This window comes from Pteropus medius, unplaced genomic scaffold (assembly GCF_902729225.1).
Source record: "Pteropus medius unplaced genomic scaffold, Ma_sr-lr_union100, whole genome shotgun sequence".
NCBI classification, from domain to species: Eukaryota; Metazoa; Chordata; class Mammalia; order Chiroptera; family Pteropodidae; genus Pteropus; species Pteropus medius.
This window is the reverse complement of record NW_024351729.1, coordinates 9352229-9377131: the sequence shown is the minus strand read 5'-3', so window position 1 is coordinate 9377131 and position 24903 is coordinate 9352229. Positions and strand designations below refer to the sequence as shown.

The 24903-nt window shown below is 38.7% G+C and overlaps 1 protein-coding gene across 1 annotated transcript in view; it reads right to left on the bottom strand.

Moving 5' to 3' along the window:
* AOX1 (aldehyde oxidase 1) overlaps positions 1-24903 on the bottom strand; it is a 71907-nt gene that overhangs the window by 20888 nt on the left and 26116 nt on the right. Inside the window, 17 exon segments of the mRNA XM_039844912.1 lie at positions 685-824; positions 2567-2690; positions 9620-9690; positions 11996-12144; positions 12439-12583; positions 16982-17074; positions 18744-18892; positions 18895-18905; positions 19906-19983; positions 19985-20010; positions 20012-20089; positions 21571-21674; positions 23024-23110; positions 23303-23389; positions 23392-23456; positions 24274-24302; positions 24304-24371. Of these exon segments, the coding sequence (XP_039700846.1) occupies positions 685-824; positions 2567-2690; positions 9620-9690; positions 11996-12144; positions 12439-12583; positions 16982-17074; positions 18744-18892; positions 18895-18905; positions 19906-19983; positions 19985-20010; positions 20012-20089; positions 21571-21674; positions 23024-23110; positions 23303-23389; positions 23392-23456; positions 24274-24302; positions 24304-24371 (1504 nt within the window).

The window sequence follows — 24903 nt, the reverse complement described above, 5'->3', positions numbered from 1 at the left end:
GGTGCCAGAGGCTCCAGAGTATTGCTTTGGGGGTACTTCCCATTGTGATAACAATCGCTGCTACAGGCAAATAGTCCAAAGGCCCCATTATAGACACGTTACAAATGGAGGAACTCAGGTGGTGTCTGATTGCCAAGTGCTCTTAGACAGGGCAGGCATGGAATCAAGGTCTTTTTGTATCGTGGGACTGATCTATAATTACTCAGCAAAGAAATTTGGCCTTCTAGGTGTACTTGCTCCAAAGACAATTTCCTATAGTATTGTTTTGAGATTCTCAAAGGAAAATGGTACTATAAATAGAGGTAAGCATAACAAAAGCAAAATCTCCATTTAAATCAAGGGGCTACACACACACACACACACACACACACACACGCAGGTGCTAAGGACAAGTAAGCCCCACTCTTTCAGAACCTATTTCTGTCTACGCTCCAGGTATTATAGTATTTTCACTGTGGTTTTTATTCTTTACATTAATTGATTCTCATTTTAGTTCTTGTAGCATGTAGTTTGACAATTTAAGATAAAAAAAGTAATAAGCTGGCAGCTTGTTTGTATATATTTATATTATAAGTGATTTTAAATAATCTTAACCCAGAAATTTCCTCTTTAATTCCAATATTGTTAATATTCAGCATGACCTCATTTTATTTTTAGTCTATTTAAAAGATTTTCTCCACTTACTTGTTTGCAGCAAATGCAGTGATGGCGCCATGATGCCAGTTTTTGTCACCTTCCCCCCGCCCCCCGAATGCCCCGCCAACACGCTTTACGTGACACATGACCTTGTTAGCTGGGAGCTTCAATACTGAAGCAACTTTGTCCTATGAATGATAACAGTTCTCATTAATCTGACAGGAAATGGGACAGCCCTAACACATTTTGATTCCATAATGTTGTACACGATATACAAACTGTGTGGTTATACTAAATAACAAGATGATTTCCAATAACCTAGGCATGCATCCACGCTGCCCTCGGTGGTATTTGGCTATAATGACATTGCCAAATCTATCATTAACATCGAGTAGTCCTTTCAATAGCAATGAGGTATTTCTGTACTAATCATAAAATTCTTACTTAACATAAAATTACTTAACATAAAATTCCCCATTAACTATACCTAAAGTATCCTTTTCACACTAATCCCTGGGGATATGTCTCCTGAAGCAGTGAGGGTTTGTGGCCTTCCAAACCTCCCTCGGGTTGGGTCTTTCCCCTGCACTTTACTGTTCTCCACTGGAGAATGCACACGTCTCACCTCCCGTTTGGATAATTGTTACAGTTGGCCAATGGGTCTTCCCTGGATTCAGGTCTAGCTCTTCCTTGCCATCCTAGTGTTTAGAGGTCATTTAGTCTTAACAACTCGTCTTTATAGACGTGGAGCCAAGAGGGATAAAGTGATAGGCCCAAGGCCACACAGGAAGGAAGGAGCGGAACGGAGTTTGCCTGACCCTTCTAGGTGTTCTACATTCTCCACATTTTTAAAAGATGTCATTCTCCACATTCTCACATTCCTACTTGCTCTGATAACAACATTGTTCCTTATGACCTACTGAATCAAGACCCCTCTGCTTTGTTCTCCTACTTTCATCCTGATGTTTAGACTAGCCACCCCTAAGTGCATCCTCCATTCCAGCTGGGGCAGTCCTTGTATCATCTCTCTTTTCTTACATGCATGCTGCCTGGTGTATAGGCAATATGTGTTTGCAGAAGAGACAGGTGAATGAATGAATAAATGAGTGGTATTTGATCTTGATGTGGAATTGCCTAGGAATGGCATCTCTTCTCATCATCTAGACAAACCTCACTCTCAGTATAAATCTAAATTTAAGATTTCATTTTCATGGAACTTTCCAAATGATTCTAGCCCTTATGGCCCTCTGTTCTCTTAATTCTTCCACATACGAAAATTCTGACTTAAGTGATTTATACTAGGTTGCATTCTGCCCAATATGGTTTCCTAACTGCTTCATGTGAGTTCTGTACTATAGGCTTTGGAAGGCAGGCCTTCTTTTTCCTTTTTTAGTCTTTTGTTCTAGTTTTATTGAGAAATAATTGACATATATCATTGTATAAGTTTAAGGTGTACAGTATGATGGTTTGTTTTACATATATTGTGAAATGATTACCACAATAGGTTTAGTTAACATCCATCATCTCATATAGATACTATAGGAAAAAAAAGAAAAGAAAAAATTTCTCCTTGTGATGAGAATTCTTAGGATTTACTCCCTTAACCACTTTCCTATATTATCATGTAGCAGTTTAAGTGATAGTTATCACTTATATTGTATTCTTAACAGTGCCAGGAGTATAGCAAAAGAGATCTGCTGATTCCATAATTGTTTTAAACTTACAGATCTACAAAGAGAAGGCCTCTACTTTTATAATACTAACTTAAAACCTTTAAATCGTATGGTTATTAATACCCAAATGGATATAGTTATTAGTACTCCAAATTCTGTCTGTCTCTGAAATGACATTTTTGTTTCTAATTGCTCTTGGTATATTTTGCTGGCAGAAACAATTTAGCCATCTCCCCTCTACAATGGCCCCACATTACCCGTATGTCTTTGGAAAACTGTGTGGACACGTAGACATCCATTACTTGATCCTCACCTTTGGGAACAGCAAGCATGCTTTGGGTTTCCATATAAAAATGTTCTTGATCTTCTATATGTATTTCACTTGTTAGAGGAAAATACACCAGAATCAAAAGGCAGTCAGATAAGACAGGTAGCATTTTCCAGCTGTTATCTCCTGCAGCAGGGTCCATGGTGAAGGGTAACAAACAGCAATATTTAGCTTTGACTATACTTTCATATTTGAAGTAGAGTTTGTAGATGAATATGTCATGTCTGACAATACAGTAGATTACAGAGTCCTCGGGAAAGGTGTGTAACTTTATAGAATCAAAATAGTATGGCAAGGAGACTTCTAGTTCCAAGACAAGATGGAGTAGATGCATTTCATCCTGTTCCCTCTGCTAAGTACATCTAACAATCCTGGACATTATACATAAAAAAAAAAAAAAAGAAGAAGAAGACTCTGAAAGGTAGAGAGGAGAAGGCAAACCAGCTAGGGACTCTGGGATCCAGGGAAAGACAAAATGGTGAATGTAGTGGTTTTTGTTGTTGTTTGCTTTGTATAGTCCATAATTTTGCCAGAGAAGCCAGAAATCCAAAAACATAGTAGGCAAAGACAGGGGGAAAAAAAGCCCCAAGAAAAGCCTATTTTGTAAAGGACAAGGAAAGGGGAAGTCTAGCAAGACAGAAAGCTTTTATATAAAAACTATTCTACCTAGTCAAACACTACAGAAAAAACAACCATGGGCCTATCTTTATTTGCAAAAATTGAATAGAGAACTGGCCTTCCACCATTATCAAGTTGTAATGAGGTACCCCAATCCTCTGCTGAGGTGGTGTCAGCGGAGACCATATGGGGAATCTGGACTTCCACTCTCCACCTGGCAATAACAAGGCATCCCTCCTCCCCAACCCCACCCCTGCCTCCCCCCACCCCAAACACAGGGTCAGAGGAGTTCTGGTAGAATAGAAGATTTAAACAAGATTTAGAGGCTTATAACATAATACCCCAAATGACCAGGATACAATTACAAATCACTCATTATACCAAGAACTCAATTTGAATGAGCAAAGATAAATAGCAAATGCCAACACTGAGATGACATAGACCTTGAAATTATACAACAAAGATTTTAAAGCAGCTATCATAAAAATTCTTTAATGAGCTCTGACATAAACACTTAAAATAAATGGAAAAAAATAGAAAATCTCAACGGAGAAACAGAAGATATAAACATAACCTGTCGGGAGCCTTAAGCCTGCACCCGAAGATAATAACCACATCCTGTTATCAAGAACAAACTCTGCTAGCTGTAACCTTTGGATAGCCACGGCACTGTGAAGCACCCGTCATTTCCCGTGTCCTTGTTCCCCATTCCGCCACCTGTAGAGCGGGACCCTGCAACTGCTGGCACAGCCCATCTGTTTCTGACTAGCCAAGTAGAAGTCACCTCATCTGGTGGACGCCAATGAGATTGTAACGAATACTCTCTTCCCTGATCAGTCCCGCCCCTGCCCTCTCCACTTGAGTGTATAAATATAACCGCTCGAAAATAAAATCTGGAGGCTTGATCAGAACACTGTCTTGCCTCCATTCTTTTCTCCCGCCCATGTTTTCTTCAAGGTATGGTCCTCCTCGGGTTCTACGCAATAACTAGGTCCTGCAGGTCGGGAATAACCAAATGAAAAATTTTAGAACTAAGAAATACAACAACAAAAATATAAGAGGTTCAATGAATGAGCTCAACAACAGAATAAAGAGAACAGAGGAAATTATCTGTGAATAAGAATATAGAACAACAGAAATTTCCCACCTGAACAACAGAGAAAATAGACTAAAAAGAAAATGAATAGAACCTCAGGCATTTGTATGACTAAAATAAAAGATAAAAAACTTGTATCATTGAAGTCAAGTACTTCAAGAAATAATAGCTGAAAAATTCCATTCCTGAACTTGGTAAAAGACATAAACCTATAGATTCAAGAAGCAGAGATTTCTCATCAGAAAGAAAGTACATTTCTCATCAGAAACCATGGAGGCCAGAGGAACTGGTACCGCATCTTTCTTCAAGTACTAAAAGACCTGTCTACTTGGATTTCTATATGGAGTAAAAAAATATCCTTCAAGAATGAAAAAGAAATCAAGATATTCTCAGATGAAGGAAAAGTAAGAGAGTTTGTCTTCAACAGACCTATCCTAAAATAATGAATGGCTAAGGGAAGTTATTGAAACAGACAAGAAATGTTTTTAAAAAGATCTTGGAACATCAGGAAGGCAAGAGAACAGTGGAAAGAATTAAAATGCAGGTAAACACAATAGACTCCCTTTCCTCTTGAGTTTTCTAAATTATGTTTGAAGCAAAATTATAACATTGCTTCAGGGGGTTCTTAATGTGTGCAGAAAAGATTTAAAGACAATTATAAATAAGGTAGAATATGTCTAGGCCAAAAGAATAAGGAATGTCCCATGCTGTATTTGGGTGTGGTTGTCTAGAAAACACAATTAGAATGAGTATTCATTAAACAAGTTCTATATGTTGGTTACCTCTGTATGTGTCACCCCTTTCAAAAATCGACATTTAACGGGGACGAGAACTAACCACTGATTGTCAAAGTTATAGAACCACACACACACACACATAGAACACCCTACTATAGATAAATCAAAATAGAATTCTAAAAAATGTTCATGTAACACATTGAAAGGCAGGGAAAAAAACTAAAAACGGGGTTAAAAAAGAAAACGATACAACGATGACAATCATCACGTTAGGTGGAAGGCAGAACTTTTAAAAATTAAAAATGTACCCAATAATAGAGATTTGTAAATTGTTTGAAGGAGATTCCTGAGGAAATCTTTCATATTGCAGTCTGGACTTCCTATCTGATTTAAAATCTGAGTACAGAAAGAGTATGGTTCAGTTATAAAACACAAAAATTGAAATGTCAAGAACTCAGATTTCGATTTCGATTTCAACTTTATCGAAGACTGTACATTGAAAAACCCACTTGTCAGTAGGCTCAAAGTGGCCTTAATGATGATAAAGCCATTAAGATATGAAGGCATTTATCTGTACCCCGCCCAACAGGAGAGGTTGTGGTTTGCAATACAGATGATTGCACTGATCCACTTAGAATTTATTTTGTTAAACCTCTACCTCATTTAAAAAATAGAGAGCAAAAACATATTGGGCAGAGCTGTTTCTCTTTAAACCTGTATGGCAGGCAAGCTTCTAGAGCCCTGTTTCGTGTGCTGCTGCCCCCACCGCCCCCACCGCCTCCACGGTGCCCTCTTTTCACCCGAGGGCATTGCTCTCAACTCTCTAGGTGGGAAACCAATTTGTTCAACTAATCCCTGAGATGAAACTTTATCCCAGTATGGGTGCAGGAGTGATTCCTCCAGACATATTTACATTTTAATAAGTGGCCCTTAAAGACGGTAAAGCCATTAAGATATGAAGGAGTTTATCTGTAACCTGCCCAACAGGACAGGTTGTGGGGAAGATAATCTCAGTGTCGAGGCTTCCAGGTCTCTTGAAAATCCTGCTACAGAGATTGTCATCTACCTCTCCAGTGTAAAGCCCATCCCAGCTAACGAAATTTTAAAGAGATAAATGAGAAGCAGCTTAACGTAGAGGAGAGAACGTGATAACTTCAGAGCTGGGAAACTTAAGATAGATTTGATTGCTGGTCCATCACATGCCTCTCTGGCCTCAGCTGGCTCATTTGTAAATGATGTTCTTTAATGCTTCTCTAGTGCTATGACACAGGGGTTAGGTAGGGCTGACATCTTCACAGCTGGTAAAAACAAACAATAATATCACTCCCTTCGAGAACACAGTCTAAGACTTGATGTAACGCTCCACATATTTTATCTTATAAATATTCTTTTTTCTTGGAGCAACTATTTTCCTAAGGGGCAGATAAAGTGCTGTTATGATTATTACCTCCAATTATCTCACATTGAAACCAGTAGTCAAAAATTCTTAATTGCAGAGTAAGAAAGGAAAAAAATCTCAAACTCGTGAGTTAAGAGAATGTAAACTTTAAAGTAATGTGTATTTCCCTTATAAAGTTTCCTGTATCACTTTTATACTTGTTAATAGGGGATGATGCATGTAGCAGGTTAAAATTCAAGTAAGAGACAGACTGAATAAATTACCTAACTGAATTAAACGATTAAATACGATGTCAGGAAAAATGCAATAATTAAATTCTCACATAAAAAAATATTGTTGCAAGAACAGAGGCTAGGACTTACTATGGCACAAGTGGAGGAGCCTCCCCTCAACTATTGATATTTCCAAGATGGCCACACCATAAATTTTCTACACTAAAAATATTCCCTCATCTCCCAAAAAACAAATTCGCCTTTCGAGTGTTTGCCACATTTTATCAATCCTAAGAATCACCTAGAACACTGTTAAAACGGGTCAAAAACAGATTCCTGGGGTACCCTGGATTCTCCAACTCCAGAATCCTAAGAAAGGGGCACATGAATCTCTAGGCAGGTCTCAGAAGCATCTTACAGTGAGAAAAACTGGGACGCACTGGGTTTGATAAATGCTTGCTTGCCAGTGTGTTAGCTCAATCATAGACAACCTTTTCTTGAGAAGAACAAAAACATCTAAACCTAATAATAATTATTGCTCAGTTATGGATCTCTTACTATGTACCAAGCTCTGTGCCAAGCACACATGATATTATCTCTTATAATCTTCATAATGGATTTTTGAGATCAGCAATATTTTAGGCATACACAGGCATACCTTGCATTATTATGCTTTACTTTATTGTGCTTCACAGATGTTGCGTTGTTCTACAAATTGAAGGCAAGACCCTCCACCAGCAAAAAGATTACAATTCATTTTAGTGCTGTGGCCTGGAAACAAATCGGCCATATTTCTGAGGTATGCCAGTATACATGATGGAAGGAAGCCTGGAAGGAAGGGAGGGAGGGAGAAAGAGGAGAGAAAAAAGGAAGGAGAAAGCAAGGAATGAAGGGAGGAAAAAGTCAGAGAGAGAAAGGATGAGACAGAAAGAAACACAGGCTTCAGAAATCCTAAAAAAGGCTATCAATCCCGCCACCAGCATTGTTACTTTGTAGCTGTTGTATGACCATGGTCGTGCTCCTTAACACTCTGAGCCTCAGTTTCTCAAGCTGCAGGGTGGTTGTGAACAGGAAAAAAGACAGCCATATAACAACTAGGGCCTCAGTTGCTTCTCCTCTCATTATGTTTTTCAGATAGTTTTACCTTCAAGAATTTGATCAGCCGATTTAAATGCAAATGTCCTCATTGAGTCAAAAGAAACGGAGTACGCTCAGAAAAAACCTGACACGTGAGTGGTCCCGGAATGGCACTAATATTTTCCAGGCAAACTATTCTTTTCACTCCACAGCCCATTTGATGCAGTCAAGGCCACACAGAGCTTGGGCTCTGCACCGAGTCGGAGTTGTGCCCATTTTCTAGCTGGCGGGTCTACTACTTCACCTCCCTGAGCCCCATTTGTCTAACTCCCAAACAAAATGTTGGGGAAGGAATATGTTAAAGTAAGGAAGCATAGCAGGCAACCTATGAATGAAAAGAGTCATAAAGGGAACAGAATATTTGAATTTGAAACTGGCCAGGAAAATTCAGAAGGCCTAATCACTCTTTGATTCCAATTAAACTCCTATATTTTTGGCTTCTTGACTTGATTTTACTTTAATTTTAAAACACTGAGGACATTGTCCAGAAACAAACTCTGAGCATCTAGGCATCAAGCAGTGCGATAGGAGACACACTCAAGGCCAAGTTCTCCTGGAGACACTAATCTTGGCCAAATCATTTCCTCCTTTTCTGCCTCAGGGCATGTAGTCACCTAGAGAATGACTTGTTCATTATGCTGTGAAGATAATATTCAATTCCCAGAGTGCATATGCTGGATGTGATCTATTCATGCTGCCTTCCCAACTTTTAGGCTTTTATTAATTAGTAAATTATAAGAACCAATGAAATTTATGCAGAAGAATACTCTGTCATTGCCTGGAGGTGAGTCTTAAAACTTTTATAAATTTCAAACTCCTTTCTAAAAAACAGGATAGGAAATGCAAATCTTCAATTTGTTTAAGTTGCCTAAATACTAGTAGGCATCATAGGATCTATTTCTGAGACTCATTTAAGATATACCTTAACGGATCTAAAAATAGTGTCTTCAATATTTGCTTCCTAGAGCATCTTGTTGGTTTTCGCTGTGTGCCTGAAAGACTGGGTGAAGGTGAATACAGCAAGTCCTCACTTAACATTGATAAGTTCTTAGACCCATGGCAAAAGGACGAATAACAAAACCAATTTTACTATAGGCTAATTGATAGAAACAAAAAGTAGTTTCCTAAGGCATCTCGTTAACATCATAATGAACCAATGTTGAAGGAAATGACATTATTCAAGGACCCACTGAATAGGTTTATAGGGCATGTCCCTCTCCCGGATGTTGTTGGTTGCCTATCCAGCATTCCCCTCACCTGTCCCCTTCCAAACAATGCTCAGGTTTCTGTTTAGGTCTCCCGCCCCCACCCCGCCCCCTGCCATACAGCCCATGTACTGACCCCCAGCAGTAACCAACAGCTCCTCCATTCCATTAGCTAGTCACTAATTCAGAGTTGGATATGTGACTAAGTGGCCTGATAAGGCTGGATTCGAGGACTCATGGGACGTTAAGACAATGGTGTTCTCTTTTGCTTCTTGGATAGGAACTGGTAGCTCCTGGCTGCCACCCTGTGACAACAGGAGATAAAGCCTATACTGTGGGTAGCAGGGGAGAAAGGCAGAAAATCAGGTTTCTTGCTAAAACTGATATAGTTTGGGGTCTATAAATCCCCTGTGCTTTGGCAGCCACTTTGAATCAGATTTTCCTTCCTGTTAATGTAGTTGAACGAAGCATTTTAACTGATACCCCACTGAACTCCGCTCTCCTGGCACCGCCCTGGAACAATGATCTCAACTGTTAGAATCACTGGCTCCAAATCTTGGTAGACAATCTTCACTCACCATGCAGCTCTCTTTGCCTGAACCTCAGACTCCACGATCACGGCACAGACAAGCTGACCCACGCAAAACACCTACAATGCAGAAAAGACCTTTGTTCTCCAGGAGGGCAAGCCTCAGGCCCTCTCCTCTCGTTCACTTTTCTCCTTCCTCTGAGCACAGAGCTAGACATACTGTAAATGACCCCTTTACATGTGTTCTAACCGCAGTGCAGTGGTTAATTTAACAAAGGCTTCTGTAGGCGAGTGTATTTGTCAGAGTTGGCCTGCTGCCCCCAGGCACTGGGGAAGCTCAGGTCTTTTTGATGCATCCATCAGTGGCAGTGGTGGCTGAAGAGGGACAGGAGTGATGCTGCCTCTTGTACAGCAGACTTAGGTTCCAGGCCAAGTGTACAGGACTGATCAAGGGCCAGCTGGCCTAGTAGAGCTGGTCCCACAGCGTGGCCTGTGGCTGCCACACCGTGAACAGGGCCATTCTGAGAGGTGGTTTCTGTCTTCATGGACAGGAGAGCAAGAAGGTCACAGTCTAATTCCTTCAGAGAGAAAGAGGGAGAGGATGATAACAGAACACTGCTGGTGAACAAGTCTGTGCCCCAGACTGTGGTGGAACACAGGCTTTTCATGAAGAGATGTGAGACCGTACTAGCCACGACCTGACCGAGAGCAGAACAGTCATCCTTTTACCTGCAGGTGGGGGAAGCGGCCTAAGGAGTTCACACGGGGACCAGGGCAGAAAGCTGATGAGGAAAAAACAAAACCAAGGCTTCAGAAAGGTAAAATAGTCAGGACTGGAAGAAGTCACCATGACTGTTTAGTTCTCTCCCATCATCACAATTAAAATTTAATTGGTCATTTAAAAAAATCTACATTAGACTTTTAGGTCTTTTTTTACAATGAACACATAGTAGTTCTATCATTAGAAAAAATGGTAGTAAAAAACCTTAAATCCGGCACACATGCACACAGACACACAGACACACAGACACACAGACACACAGACACACAGACACACACACGTTGGGTGGGTGAGGGCAGTGGGGAGATAAATGAAACGAGAATGGCAAAATGTTGCTTATTGTTGAATCTATATTTTTGTGTATGTTTAAAATTTCTGCAATGGAAAAAAATTTTTAAAGGCATAATGTACCAAATGCTGAAAATGGAATAACACTAACAAAGGCAATCATTTACAACGGCTTGGTTCTCCACTCTCCACTGATGCCTGGTTTTGCCTCTGTAGCCTCGCCCACAGACCTGGTCCCTTAAAAGCTCATAATCAACATACTCACACCTCAGAGAGCAGGTACTATCATGCAGACTAAAACAGTTTTTCTTGATTAGTTAACATTTATGCAAAGGCCTTAATTCCCATTGTCTTCCGCCAAAGCCATACTACAATGTCTGGCGGGGGTGGGGGTGGGGGCGGTGTTCAACCTTGACTTGAGACTCTCAGTCATCAAGCTTTTATCTTTATCAAGTCTGCCAGCAAGAGCCAGAAGTAGAGACTGTTTCAAATGATGAAGCTCTTTTGTGTAAATGCAACTGAGAAGCCTGAGTTCTTCACAAAACTTGCTGAACTGCCTATGCTGCATTTTCTGTTAACTAAAGATATGCGTTTTAATCGTTTGGAAACTTTCAAATGGCAACAATGCTAGCATTGTTCCTCTACTCATTTACCCTGCTACATGGGAAACAGCGTGTGGAATATACAGATGAATCAGACTTGGGGCTTCACTCAAGGACTTTTACTAGGTGGGGGAAATATATAAGACATCAAAATAAATAAATAAGCTTAATACAAGGTAGAAAGTGCATTAAAGATCCACTTTGCCTTTTCCTTTAGACTCTAAGCTCTGTGAGGGTAAAGACCACATGGGTCTTGTTCAGTTTCAGCGACCGGCCATAGTAGGTGCTTACTTAAAAATGCCTGTTGAATATATGGCCGTGTACATGGAGGTGAGTTCAGAGAATTCATGGATTAAAGAATATGGAAAGGCTTCATGGTAGAGACACCACTTGAACTTGGACTTGGACTTTGGACACACTGACTGAGGCAATGGCATGAGATTCTCAGGAGATAAATTAGCAAATAAAAGTTATCACTATGCTCTCCTCTTTAATACTTGTTAACAGCACACTATAGCACTACTAAAAAATATAAAACATTCAAGTGTCTTCTATATAATCAGTCAACTTCTTTTCTTATGTGGAAAATGAATATGTTTGAATTAATTCTCCACTAGAATATAGTGTTTTGTAACAAGCATTCAAAGAATATTGGAATCCTTCATAATGTGCCAAATGCAATGCTATCTTTAAGAAAACATAAAGTGCCATTATGGAGGAAGTTATTTTTAAAACAGAAGCAACAATGCAGTACCTCATCTGACCCCAGAAGTTTCTCAGGCTTGGTTAAAAAGCAGGAGTTTACATCCTGAAGATGTTCCTCAGTCACAACGTCCACCACACCTGGCAGGCCGAGGGTTTCTGACAGATCTAGCGACCTGGATGGGAACACACAGAGCAGGGCTCCACACAGCAGCCTCACAGCCCGAAGAACAAGGAGAAGGGGCTTAACTGGAGAGTAAGATATGAGAGAGGGAGGATATGTCTCCGAATCCTCCAGTAATTCTGTCAGACAACTGGGAAAAAATTCCTGGGACAATGAAGCTGTTAGATGGAGGGACAAAGTGTAGTAAATCCGACATTGCGATCCCATTTCACGTCTAATTTGCATCATCAACAAATAGCTTACCTTCATCATTCTATTATTTTTCACTAATGTGACTTAGATGAAAAGGCAATTGTTAATGTTTGTTGAACTTGTTACAAAAGCCAAGAAAAGTTCCCGGTCCATCGCAGGCATGTCATCACAGTAAATGGCTTCACCTGTGGCATGCTTAATACCAGACAAATGCATGAGGAGATGGCCAACTGGGTCTTGAGGAAGCTGCTTTGGGTCTACCTTCTGTTTAATCGATAACCAACATATCATTTTTATGATCATAGTATGCACATCTCCCATAAGAGAGTAGTTCTATAATTTACATCCAAACCAGAATATGTTTGAAAATGAAAACTGTCACTATTAATAGTAGCACCAAGAAAATAAGCCTATTTCAATAATCCAATAGGGAAGGTGGGATAGGTAGATAGCCATGATATTGTTCTTATTTTTTTCCCCCTTTTTTTGAATATAGACCACAAACATCTCTAATACAAATTTCATTTGTGTAAGTAAATGAATATAAATCTTCCTGGTAATGTAAAGATTATGTCTTCTTGCTAATGCTCATGAATTTCTTTACATTTTAGCATCAAAATTCTTTTACTGTATCTAAGCATGGCATATAAATTTTGCAGAAGAGTATGATGACGTCAGGACTATGATTATAGAAAATATTGAGGGCATGTATACATCCAGAAGAGACTTTTTTCCCTTATTTTGAGTGAAGAAGTCTAAGAAATAATTGGTAAAACTCATAACTTAGATACTCCTAATAAAGAATGAAGCTAGAGGGAGAGGCATTTTGAGTAATGATTAACTAATATTATTCTTTCTTTAAGACCCACAGAGTATAATGTCTTGATGTTTCATTAACCAAATTAAGAAACATGATCTCACCCTTAGTGTTTCAAATGAGAGAGTCGTTAGCTTTCCTAGTTGGTTAGTTATTGGTAGAAGAAGAATTGGAGGTATGAAGAAAGAAAGGATTAAGAGACATGATATAGGCCAAGCTCAGAGACTGGAATGAAAGCAGTGGCTGCTAAGGGTGCTGATGATGGGAGTGTTGGAGGTAGAAATTCCAGAAAAACTGCCAGCCATGAGCGGGCAGCTCTGGGTTTGGAGTTCTGCCTCAGGGGCTCCCTGCTAAGCTGTGCTGGCCAGCCCCATCCCCAACTCACTGGGCCTGCATTTGGTACTAGGACTGAGGCCAGGGTCTCGGAAGCTTTCTCTGGAAGACTTGCGGGTGAGGGGCATACAGTAGGTCAGCCACAGTGAGGCCTGGAAAAAGCTATGGATGTCTCCCTTACCACCCCGTCTGTTGTCCCACACTGCAGTTCATGGGTCACCTAAGCCCTAGATGAGATAGGGACTCTTTTTTTTTTTTGAGATGAGCCTCACAGTGCCAGGCTACATCATATGGCAGGAGGGAAGAGAGAAAATGTCACCAGCAGAACATATACTGGTGAAAACTTGTCCTGGAGGAAAAAGAAACCATAGAAGCTGACTTATTTCCAACTCAGTATTATTTAAGGCATCTGGGAGAGGGGGGTCAGGGAGGGAGGGGCGGAAGCTAAATACTTTTGTATTTGATTTCCAGAATGTGCCATTTGAGAGAGCCTATTTAGCATGGATTGACAATAAATGACACATTTGAGTCCACCTAAAATGTTATCTCATTCCAATCACAGTGCCCTTTTTCCCGAGTCAAAGCCATCCCTGGTCCAACAAAAGCACTGAGACTCTTGCCCTATGGAATCGAAGGGAAAGACTTTGACTGCCTGGCATCCCATTGATTAACCAGTATGTTTCTTTTTCATGAAGACATTTTGCCTTCTTCTCCTTTCTGAACATTTGTATTTAATTTAACAAATACTAAGAATGAAGGAAAGCCATCATGCTTATAATGGGGAACTTACATAAAGATAACTATGAAAAAACACACTTCTCCAATGCCGTCTGCTGCTCACGGGACTCCAGAAGAGTGGTCCTTGCTCACTGCCAACCTATTTGAGAGACTCAAGAAATAAACCTTCAGTTTGAGATAGATCAGAGGTTCTCCAAGCAGGGGGAAGACCTGGCACATCAGGAGGGAAAGGAGATTGGTGTATATGATTTGAAAACATGTTCAACATTTTTATTGGTTATTAGGAAAATGAAAAAAAAATCCTATTGTTTTCATAATATAAATGACAAGAAGTAAAATATCAGGCAAATTTTGACTAACAATTATATGCTCAAAGTAGTCATTTTAAAAATTAACTTGGCATAAGATACATGTGTAGTATGCTGTGAACTTATTCCACTTTTATAAAAGTTTACTGTTTTATAGTAAACTGTATAACAAATGATAGGCATTTATTGTTTTACTGTCCATATTGTTTCATTTAAATGTAAACTTCAATTTTGTAGTTATTATAATGCAATGCACAAAAAAGGAGTATTGGCTAAGATTTTTATTTTTTATTTTTATTTTTGGTGGTGGTGTGGTCGTTCTGATTTTGTATAAACTAGAAAGCAGAAGATTATCAAGAAAAAGAATTTAGAACTTGGTCCAGTTACCATTAAATAAAGGTAGACATTAGGCTATGAATGTAGGGGGGTACGGAAAATGAGAGAAAATTTTACATATTGGGGTTCAGGCATGAACAGGACTTTGAAGCAGCCCCAACACACACCAGCTCCATTGACATAGCTCATAGATTTGTCCTTGTAACAAGGAGCTGAGATGGTGATTAAAAGAAAAATAAATGTATGAGGGCTCTATTAGGTATGGTTTTTCATGTTTCAGATGGTAGAGATTGACTCCCCTGTAAAATATCCTCACTATGATGCTGTGTTGGGCTCTCAATTTGAATAATATTTGAGTGAAAGATCCACATCTTCTTTTTTTTAATCCTAGAAAGCTTCTTCCTTCCTAAAAAGTAAAATTCCAGGTAATTCATAAACTTAGACACTAAGGAAACACATATGTAGGTATCTATAAAGATTCTTGGAGTTTTCCATAATTAACACTTTTTACTGTAAATAATAAAACACATTGTAGCACTGAAAAAAGAAGCCTTTGAAACCTTGCTGTGTGAGACCTGCCAAAAGATTGAAGAAAAATCCCAAAATATATTTTTGTCTTATTCTATAATCAAATACAAAATTAATTATTTTAGCTGAAGATTTGATACTTTTTTTTGGCAATTAGTCATGATGAATCTACTAGCGAAAGATGCTGTACTTGATACTTATTTCTGTTTGTTCTGTGGCTAAAGATACAATGGAAGAATGAATATTGTCTCCTCAAACTGCTCAGCTCTTGAAGCTGTGTCAAAATGCTTTCAAAGCAAATGGACTGACCTGAAGGAAAAATTCTCATCATGAGTACTGAAGTTGCTCTAGCAATGTGTGTGTGTGTGTGTGTGTGTGTGTGTGTGTGTGTGTGTGTGTGTGAGAGAAAAACCACAGAAAAAAAACAAAAACAAAACTTATCTGTGTAGGCGACATACTGCTTCCAAAACTTGTCTTACAATCTACAATAGCAAACTCCCTTTTAAGATTATCAACTATGCGAAGATTATCACTTTTCTTTGGATGATTTGAATCCCATCAATTTGTTGTTTCTTTCTAAAGTTTATTCCACGGTCAAAGTTAGGTATTTATAAACCAAAGGTTGCAACTGCTATATTTTACAGAACACCAGGGAAGATGACAGCTGTTTTAAACTGTCAAAATAATCACTTTCAATGGAATTTGACATATTTAAAATTTTAAACATATTGAACCTAAAATCTGAAGGGTGTATATCAACTTCAATATTCATTACAACATACTGTAAGCTTTTATAACTAAACCCAACAACAGATTCGATGAACTGAGGCCTTAAAAGCCCTCTTCATGTTCTTGACTTAATAAAACTCTCAAGGTAAATTTTCTTGATAATAATTTCAAGGACAAACATATTGAATCTTATTCAGTTTACCGACTGGATAACTTCAGGTGATCTTTTTATGATGTTGTGGCAGAAAATTCCATCTAAAAGTTATGAGAAATTCTGTTCTTTCTGATAGTTTTTATTAGAAGCACTTGAAAATAGCTCTTAGAACTTATGTTGGATTAAACTCTAAAACGTAACACAGAAAAACCATTTGGTGAATAGGGACTGCGGGAGCAAAGTATTTCCATATTCAAACAAAATGAATTAGCAGCTCTTTAAAAACAACCATTTCTTCATTTTCATCAACTTCCAGGGGCTGTGTTTTCTGCTCCTCTGAAAATGAAAATAAAGCAGCCCCGTGGCCCTGGCACAGAATGCGACATTGCGCTTGGATTTTGACAAGGCCAAGGGCAGAAGGGTGTGACAAGCAAGCCAGCTCATTCATATCAATGGTATAAGGACACAGAACGAAACACACAGCCTTCAAGGTCAAGACAGACAGTTTAAAAAAATTACCATTGCTTGCTTTAGTCACAATCTTTTGATTTTGAGTTTTAATTAACACAAAAGAAGGTTGTGAGTTCACCAGAAAGGGAACTCAGGCTTATCAAGCCTGCGAATGACTGAGAGATGAATGGAACTGTCCCAGTGAAGGAGTCACAGCCCAGGCCCTTTGAATTTTAAAAAAAAAGAAAAAGAAAAAAAAAGCCACTAACCTGGCATTTAAGTGTACTCCAGTGATGTCTGGAATGAAGATCTTCTAAAGCACTCTCGTACTTGTCTGCAAGGCTAGGATAGTGAACGGGGTCCTGAAAAGTAGAACTGTTGTGAATATTTAGAATGTGCCCGGATGGTCTTAAAAGGGAGGCTAGCACGGTTCTTAACAAGCAGCTCTCATCTGAAGTATAACATTTATTAAGCAGTCGTCTTGTTCAGAACCCTGGAATTACAAGCAGCTCCCCGACCTCTAGGACGCTCGCTCTGGAAGGTCATATATCACGAAGAGCCAAGTGTAGTAGACCACTGACTTCCATCATCTCTGTGTTCTTAGGATTCTCTCACATGCTTTTCTAAATAATCTGAGGACTTACAAACCAATAAAACAGGAGGATAGGAGCTAAATAAATAAAATGGAAATGAATGAAATGCTTAAGCCAGGAAAAAGCCAAGAGCACACCATTGCAAGTATGATTAAAACTCTGTGCTGTACCACCTGGCCAGCTAGGGGGAAAGGAAAACGGAGAGGCCACACCCTGGCCACAAACCCCCCAGAATGCTTCTTCCCAGAAAGAACACATCTTAGAACCAAGGGAAATGGGTCATTTGGGTCTTTATACAAGGCTTTAAACAATATATCTAGTGGTTATCTTTTATATTTAAAAAAATTTTAACAGAAAATTAAAGCCAGCCAAGTCTATTATTTTTAATAATAGAGGAATATTGAATAGAGGAAGTTACATTGAAAGTATGAGACTACAAGGTAGAAGCTTTAAATTATATCATTTGATTCAAGTTAGAGATTGTATTAGTTTGCTGTTAATTGGAGGTGTCTACAATTGGCTTTATTTTTCTCTTTTGATTACCTGGTGACAATACTTCACTTATATATGATTTTAAGTTCCTATTCGCAAAAATTTGATACAACCATTCTGGTTCTTATTTGTCCCCATGTGTAATGAGGAAATACCCTCAGAAACAATGATAAGAGAGAACTTTGTGTCTCTTATCTAAAGCGGTCACACTAACTTCTATACCACATGAAGAATGGTCTTGGCTTCCGGTCTAGTTTGGTCAGTTGGTTGTAGCATGAGATTAATGAGGCCAATATGGTTCAAGTTCCTTTTGGGTCTAGCAAATTTATTCAGAGAAATTCTTTTAGTCATGTCCTCCCCAGCTAACAATATTATAACTAATTGTCATATGGGAGACCAGGCAAAAAATGTCTAGATGATTACTACTATTATTAAGACTAGTACTAGGCAGTCTTCATCATGTTCTTCTGATGTACTAGGGCCCATATTAAGCCCTTGCCCTATGATGACCCATTTTACAATAATCTTGTGGAGTGGCTGCCATCATCATCTTACAGGTGAGAAATAAAGCTGAACTAAAGAAGAAAGCCAAATACATGAAAGGTAACCTCAACGAGTGGAGGAAATGCTTTATTGAGAGAAAATATATTCAAATCTTTAACAAGTTTTCTGCGCTCCACCTAGATGAACAGGTCAGAAACAAAACAACTAAGTGGTGTTAAACAAAATCCTGCACAACTTTGTGCTCTACTTGCAATTCTTCCCCAAACTTAAAAGCCATCAACAGACAGCCTGAAGTATTGTCAGCAAGCCCATGTGTTTGCTGAGACACTGTGGGCTGTCCTTTCTATTCTCTAGCTCTTTGGTAGGGGGTTTTTACCTCTGCTCTGGGTATGACCATGGCCTCTAATACTAGGAAAGGTAATACATGGTCAGTTCCATTTACCATTCTCTTCAAAATCTGTGACACTTCCAGGTAGAACTTAAAGAGATAGCTGATGATGAAAGTCCTCTTGAATTACACCTTCCCACCTGGAGCTGAGTCTGAAAGGGAGACTTTGTGCAGAACCAGCCTGAAAGCTGCATCCAGCATCTCTCATTCCAGGGCCTATAAGAGTCAGAAAAGAAGACTCCTAGCCTGTCAGGACTCACTAGCTCATAGACTCAGGTAACGTGTAAAACAAATAGTTACAACTTAATGCAAGAAATAAGATGTACAAGCTTCGGAATTGGGCAACCCATATTAAAATCACTCTCAAGTCCATCACCCTCAAGGTCTCTGGCTCAGGTCCACCACTTCCTCATCTGCAAAAAGGTAATAGTAGTAAAACTCACCTCACGGAATGGTCACAAGAAAGAAATGACAACCTGTGTTAAGTTCTTAGCTCAGGAATAACTGATCCCTATATCACTGGAATGTTCGCTGCAAGCTGGGTTTTGTTTTAAGCTCTTTATATATATTCACCCATTTAATCCTCTCAGCTGCCCTATGATGTAAAAATGATTGTCCCCCTTTGACAGATAAGGAAACTGAGGTATCATAATGTTAAATAAACTGAGATTACATAATTAATTGGGGTTGAACTGAGATTTGGGCTCAGGCAGTTTGGCTCGATTGAGTTTGTGTTTTTAACCATTACTCTATTAGTTATGAAATGGTAACTGATACCTAGTAAATACTCAAGAAATATTGGCTATTAGTTTTACTTATAGAAATAACAAGTCATGTAAGCAAACGCATTTAGCAATTTATTATAAAACAAATATTCATAATCTGTTTTCCATCATGGTATATTATTCTCTCACAATAAAGAAAGAAAATTTACTCATTTTGCTTACTGTATCTATGTGCTGTTTGGATATGGGCTCTCTCTCTCACACACACACATACACACACACACACACTCACACATGTGCACATACACACAGACTATATGATTCTCACTTCAGAATTCACTAAAATCAAAACATATAGAAATAGTTTTGAACTGTTATTGGAATTCCATGCCATTAAATAAAAAGGCAGTAAGCATTTTTCTTCTTGTAATTACATGTCACCACAAAAAGAGTTGCTCCATTACTTGGAGTCTAAGGACATGATGCCATACCTTCCGATGAGTTTCTGGCAGGAATTCTTTGCACAGATGGTGGTTGAACTAACTCCTCCATATGAGATGGATAACTCTGATGATGCCATCTCCTTTTCCAAAAAAAGACTCTCATTCCTGAATTGAATACTGTGAGTGCATTTTGTTGCTGCTGGGCTTGTCGGAAGGCTGACACAAATTCCCACTGAAAGCAAAAGTTAAGTGGCACACCAAGTTTCTAGGCAGTTCATGTATGTTGCCTTGTACATATTTGTCACATCTCTATTATGGGCTGACTTGTGTGCCCTCCCCCTCAAAGTGATACATTTAAGTTTTAACTCCCAGTACCTCAGAATGTGACTAAATTTGGAGACAGGCTCTTTAAAGAGGCAATTAAGTTAAAATGAAGGAATTAGGGTGGACGCTAACCAATTGTGGTGGTGTCTTCCTAAGAAGAGAAAATTTGGACACAGATGTGAATAGAGAGAAGACCATGTAAAGACACAGGGAGAGGATGGTCATCTGCCAGCTAAGGAGAGAGCCCAGGAAGACTTCAACCCTGCTTGCACTCGATATCAGATTTCTCTTCTCCAGAACTGTGAGAAAATAAATGTCTGTTGTTTAAGCAACCCAGTCTGTGATTCTTTGTTATGGCAGCCCCAGCAGACAAATATGCCCTCCAGAGCAGGATTGATTATTCCCATTTTACAGATAAGGAATCTAAGGCTCAAAGTGAGTCAGTAATTAAGTCAGGGTCACAGGAGATCTTTAAACTAGGATTCAGTCTTGAGTCTAACTCCAAAGACCTTTTTCTCAATAAGTTCTATTGCAAATGTATTTTTTTAGCCTCTTTCAAACCCCAAGATATAGGTAGAGATATATTTTCAAGTCTTATTTAGGAAAAAGCTTCACGGCACAAAGAATTTTTAAAAATCAGTAAGGAAGTAACTTTAGAGTTTGGGGTGGGGGGAGAGTGAGAAAAAGAAAGAAAAAGAGAGATGGTGGAGTGGAGGGGGAGGGGAGCTGGGGGAGAGGCAGAGACAAAGTTCTGATTCCAGTAATGATAAAAGAGTGCATAACACAAATTTTAAAAAGTACAATAGTTACCATAGATCTTAACAACCTCATTGTATGTTTTTTTTTTCTTTCCTTATTAAGTTGAGAACTTCCACCTTTTCACTTAAAGGACGCACTTTCCAGTTTCTCTTTGGCATATCCAAATTGCCAGCATCACTACTCTTGCACTTTGGGCCGCTGTTCAGTAAAATAAGGGTGACTTGAACACCAGCACTGCAATCCCGCGACAATCTATCCGATAGCAGAGACAGCCACTAAGTGACTAATGAGTGGAAGCATATGTAGCATAGAGATGCTGGACAAAGGGATGATTCGTGTCGCAGGTAGGATGGAGCAAGATGGCGCAGGATTTCATCATGCTACTCAGACTGATGGGCAATTTAAAATTTACGAATTATTTCTTTCTGCAATTTTCCATTTAGTATTTTTGGACCACGTTTGACCATGGGTAAGTGAAACTGCAGAAAGCGAAACCACAGATAAGGAGGACTACTGGTCCTTGTAATCTCCCTTGTAAACACTCAGTACTTTTTCTTAACCCAGTATATGTTGGAATTAACAAGCTATAGGCTCACAGGTAAAACCAAGAAATTGAAAAAACATTCTCACTTTCCTCAAGTAGGGGATATTCACTGACATCAAGATTTCTCCAGGCTTAAGATCTGCACTGGGGAACTTTCGGAGAAACTGCTCATTTAAAGGAATCTGTCGATCTCCGTTTGTGGAATGATGAAATGACATTTTCCTTGGATCTGTACTATTAAACAATCAAACTCCCAAAACTTGGGACATAATTCTACCAAATACCTGAGGAAACTGGGAAAAAGAAGTGTTCTTCCTATGCTTAACAATTCTTTCGCTCTATAATGGCATCATGCAATGTTTCTTCCTGTCAAAGGTCCACCTTTTTTTTTTTTTGCTTTCTCTGCTTATAAATAAAAATATCTGGCAAAGTAGGCCAGAGGTCAGAAAGAACAGGACCTTAGTCCTCTTCCTAAACAGCACAGTTCATTTTCAGCTTTGAACGTAGAGAGTAAATACTAATATTCCTTTAGATATTCTGATCAAGTCATTCAAAAATAATTATTGTTCATGACTGGGATCCTTACTAACTACAGCAGTGAATAAATAAATAGCCTTCAATGAAGTTTTATGCTGGGGGTGGGTGATATCTGATTTGTTTCTATCTTTTTCCAGCACCTAAAGAATTTTTGTTTTTTAATCAATATATTGAGGGGAAAAACCATTTAAAGCTATAATAAAATGTGACTGGAGGGTTAAAGCTAAGAAGTTTTTGATTTTTATATTCACATAACAGAATCTCTTTCTCATTATATGATTTTTTTAAAAAGGGATGTTACTTAAATTGATAACAAATTGAATACAAATCTTCCTCCTTAAGACAATTTTGTGGTTTAGATGATACGAAGAGTAGGTATTTAACAATGCAGGTAACAGAGAACTAGTCCATAATTTTAAATGAAAAAATGAAAAAATGAAAAAAAAAAAGATTTATAGAAGACCAATTAGAATTTCCTAATAATTGTTGACCAAGTTAGAATCAAAGAAATTAGTTAAAAGTCCTGAACTTAGTTTAAAAACAAAACTCAAGTAAATAAATATAAAATAAAGTCCAACCATTGTTCAACAGAAATAGGCTTCCATCAATGACAAATTAAGTTTGAGCACACCGCATGTTGTGGATGCCACCATGCTCTTGTACCACTCAGAGAAAGTCTTCAACAAAGGGGCCCAGTCGTTCTCAGTAGCCTGTAGTTCTCTCCACTACTCAGATCACATCAGGCCGCTACCAACACAAGCATGGTCAGTGTCAGACGACCAGTATGAGCAAATATCCAGCACGAGTTCTTGACAAGAAAAGGATGAAGACACTGGTAGTGTATCGAATTAGGACTGGACTAACTTTCCAGTAGTCAGAACAATAGAGAGAATTATCAACATTATAAAGAATAGTCACTGTCAAAACTGAACTTCCTGCATTCCCAGAGAGAGAAAAGGTAGAAGCAGAGTTAATAATCCCCAAGAAGGAGCTGTCACTTACCTTTTGATAGCAAGTTGAGAATATAGTTGCCCACAGCCAGGAGGGGATTTAGATCTGACTCTAGATGCCTGCATATGATGTGCCCCACTAAAGACTTTTTAAAATAATTGTTATTTTCACTCCAGTTGTGCAATTATAAAAACACAAGTGATAAAATAAAAATTAAGCAAGGCGTTGGAAAATTAGTATTTTTGCCTGGTTCAAAAGAATAAAATTGTTCTGATTTGTCAGAGACAGGCATTGAAGGAACAAACACCAGAGTTAACTGTCATCAAATACATAGGGCCATATTCCTGATCTGGGATCCAGTAAGAGTTCCCAAATACTTCCAGAGAGCCTGGTACATTTGTGTCCTCTCCTCTGGAGCTTCAGGCTTGCATCTACCAGGATGTCCTTCACCTGAGCCAGGCTGAGGCCGGCACCTAAGGTCAGCCTTGAAATAAAACCATTTGTAAATAATGCAATGTGATCCCTGCTGACCCGGAAATGTCCATTAGATTTGAGATTACCGATATAGGATCTTTATGCTGGATACATGCTGCCCTGCTTATTGGTGGTTATAGCAGTGATGGTGGTGATGAAGGTGGTGATGACGGTGATGGAGGTGATGGGGGCTAAATGCTTTGAACACTCATTATGTCAAGCACTATATTGAATGTTCCATAGAATTGCCGTGAACCCAAATAAGCTTTGAGATATTATTAGCCCTATTTCACAGATGAAGAAACTGTAATTCAGTTAAGTAACTTGACTAAGTTTTTACAGCTAATATATGACATATTCGAGAATTAGACTCCAGAATGAGACTCTGAATCCACATTTATATTGCTTCTCGTTATTGCCATTAAGTCAATTTCCTTTATCAGAGTGAAAAATCCAGTCTGTAAGCTGCTTAGTATATAAATTTGCTTTACCTACTATTGTGCTTCCAGAGCGCAAAGACTGTGTTCTATTTATTTTTATCTTTTATCCAGTGCCTAGTACAATACCTTTCATTGAATAACTGTCACATTTCTCTGATATGGAAGACATAGAAAGTTCTTCAGTGAAAATCTGACTATTCAGACTATTAGTATCTCATATAATTACAGAGAATTCTTCCCTGAGCCTCTTCCAGAATGTTATCATTCTTATAAGAAGAGACTCTCTGTATATCGTAATTAGAAATAATTCTTTTTCTACTTATCTGCTGGACAAAGGAAATAAATTGATTAATGTGTTTTAACTAAGAAAATGGGGATCTTAGGAACTCACCATTATATGCATAGTTTACAACAAATCAGTTCTTCAATTCTATCAGGAGAAATTATGACTGGGTGAAAGACGTCTTTAAATTTCACTTCAGGCCCTAAAGGATTAGAAAAAATCATAAGAAGACTAGGATAAAGGGGTTAACTGCCTTTAAATTTTTGAAATTGTGATTAAAACTGATGTCTTTAGATATGTAAAAACTACACTACATATCTTTCTATTGGTCTGTTCATTGCCAAATCACACGCATGCAGAAAATGGCCAGATGGATTTTCACTGTGCTTGGAAGACTTTTTGGACTTGTCAGCCTTAAAACTTGGCTGATGAATCCAAGACAACTTGAGCCTTCTCTTGAGGAGGACTCTAGGAGACTCCCCAAAGAAGTAGGCAGTCAAACTGAGTTTACAATGGATATAATAGGAAGACCCTGTAACTGCAGCTTAAGAAAATATATTATACCTTTTGAGACACCACCAGAGAGGAAACAAAGAAGCCATTTCAAATTCAAGCTCCAGATCAGTCTCCACATGGAAAAAGACAGGACAGCTGTCACTGGGACTGCTGGCTCTTGACTTGTTATGGAGTGGGACTCCTGGGTGGAACTCTGTGCATTGCTCAGACTGGGGGTA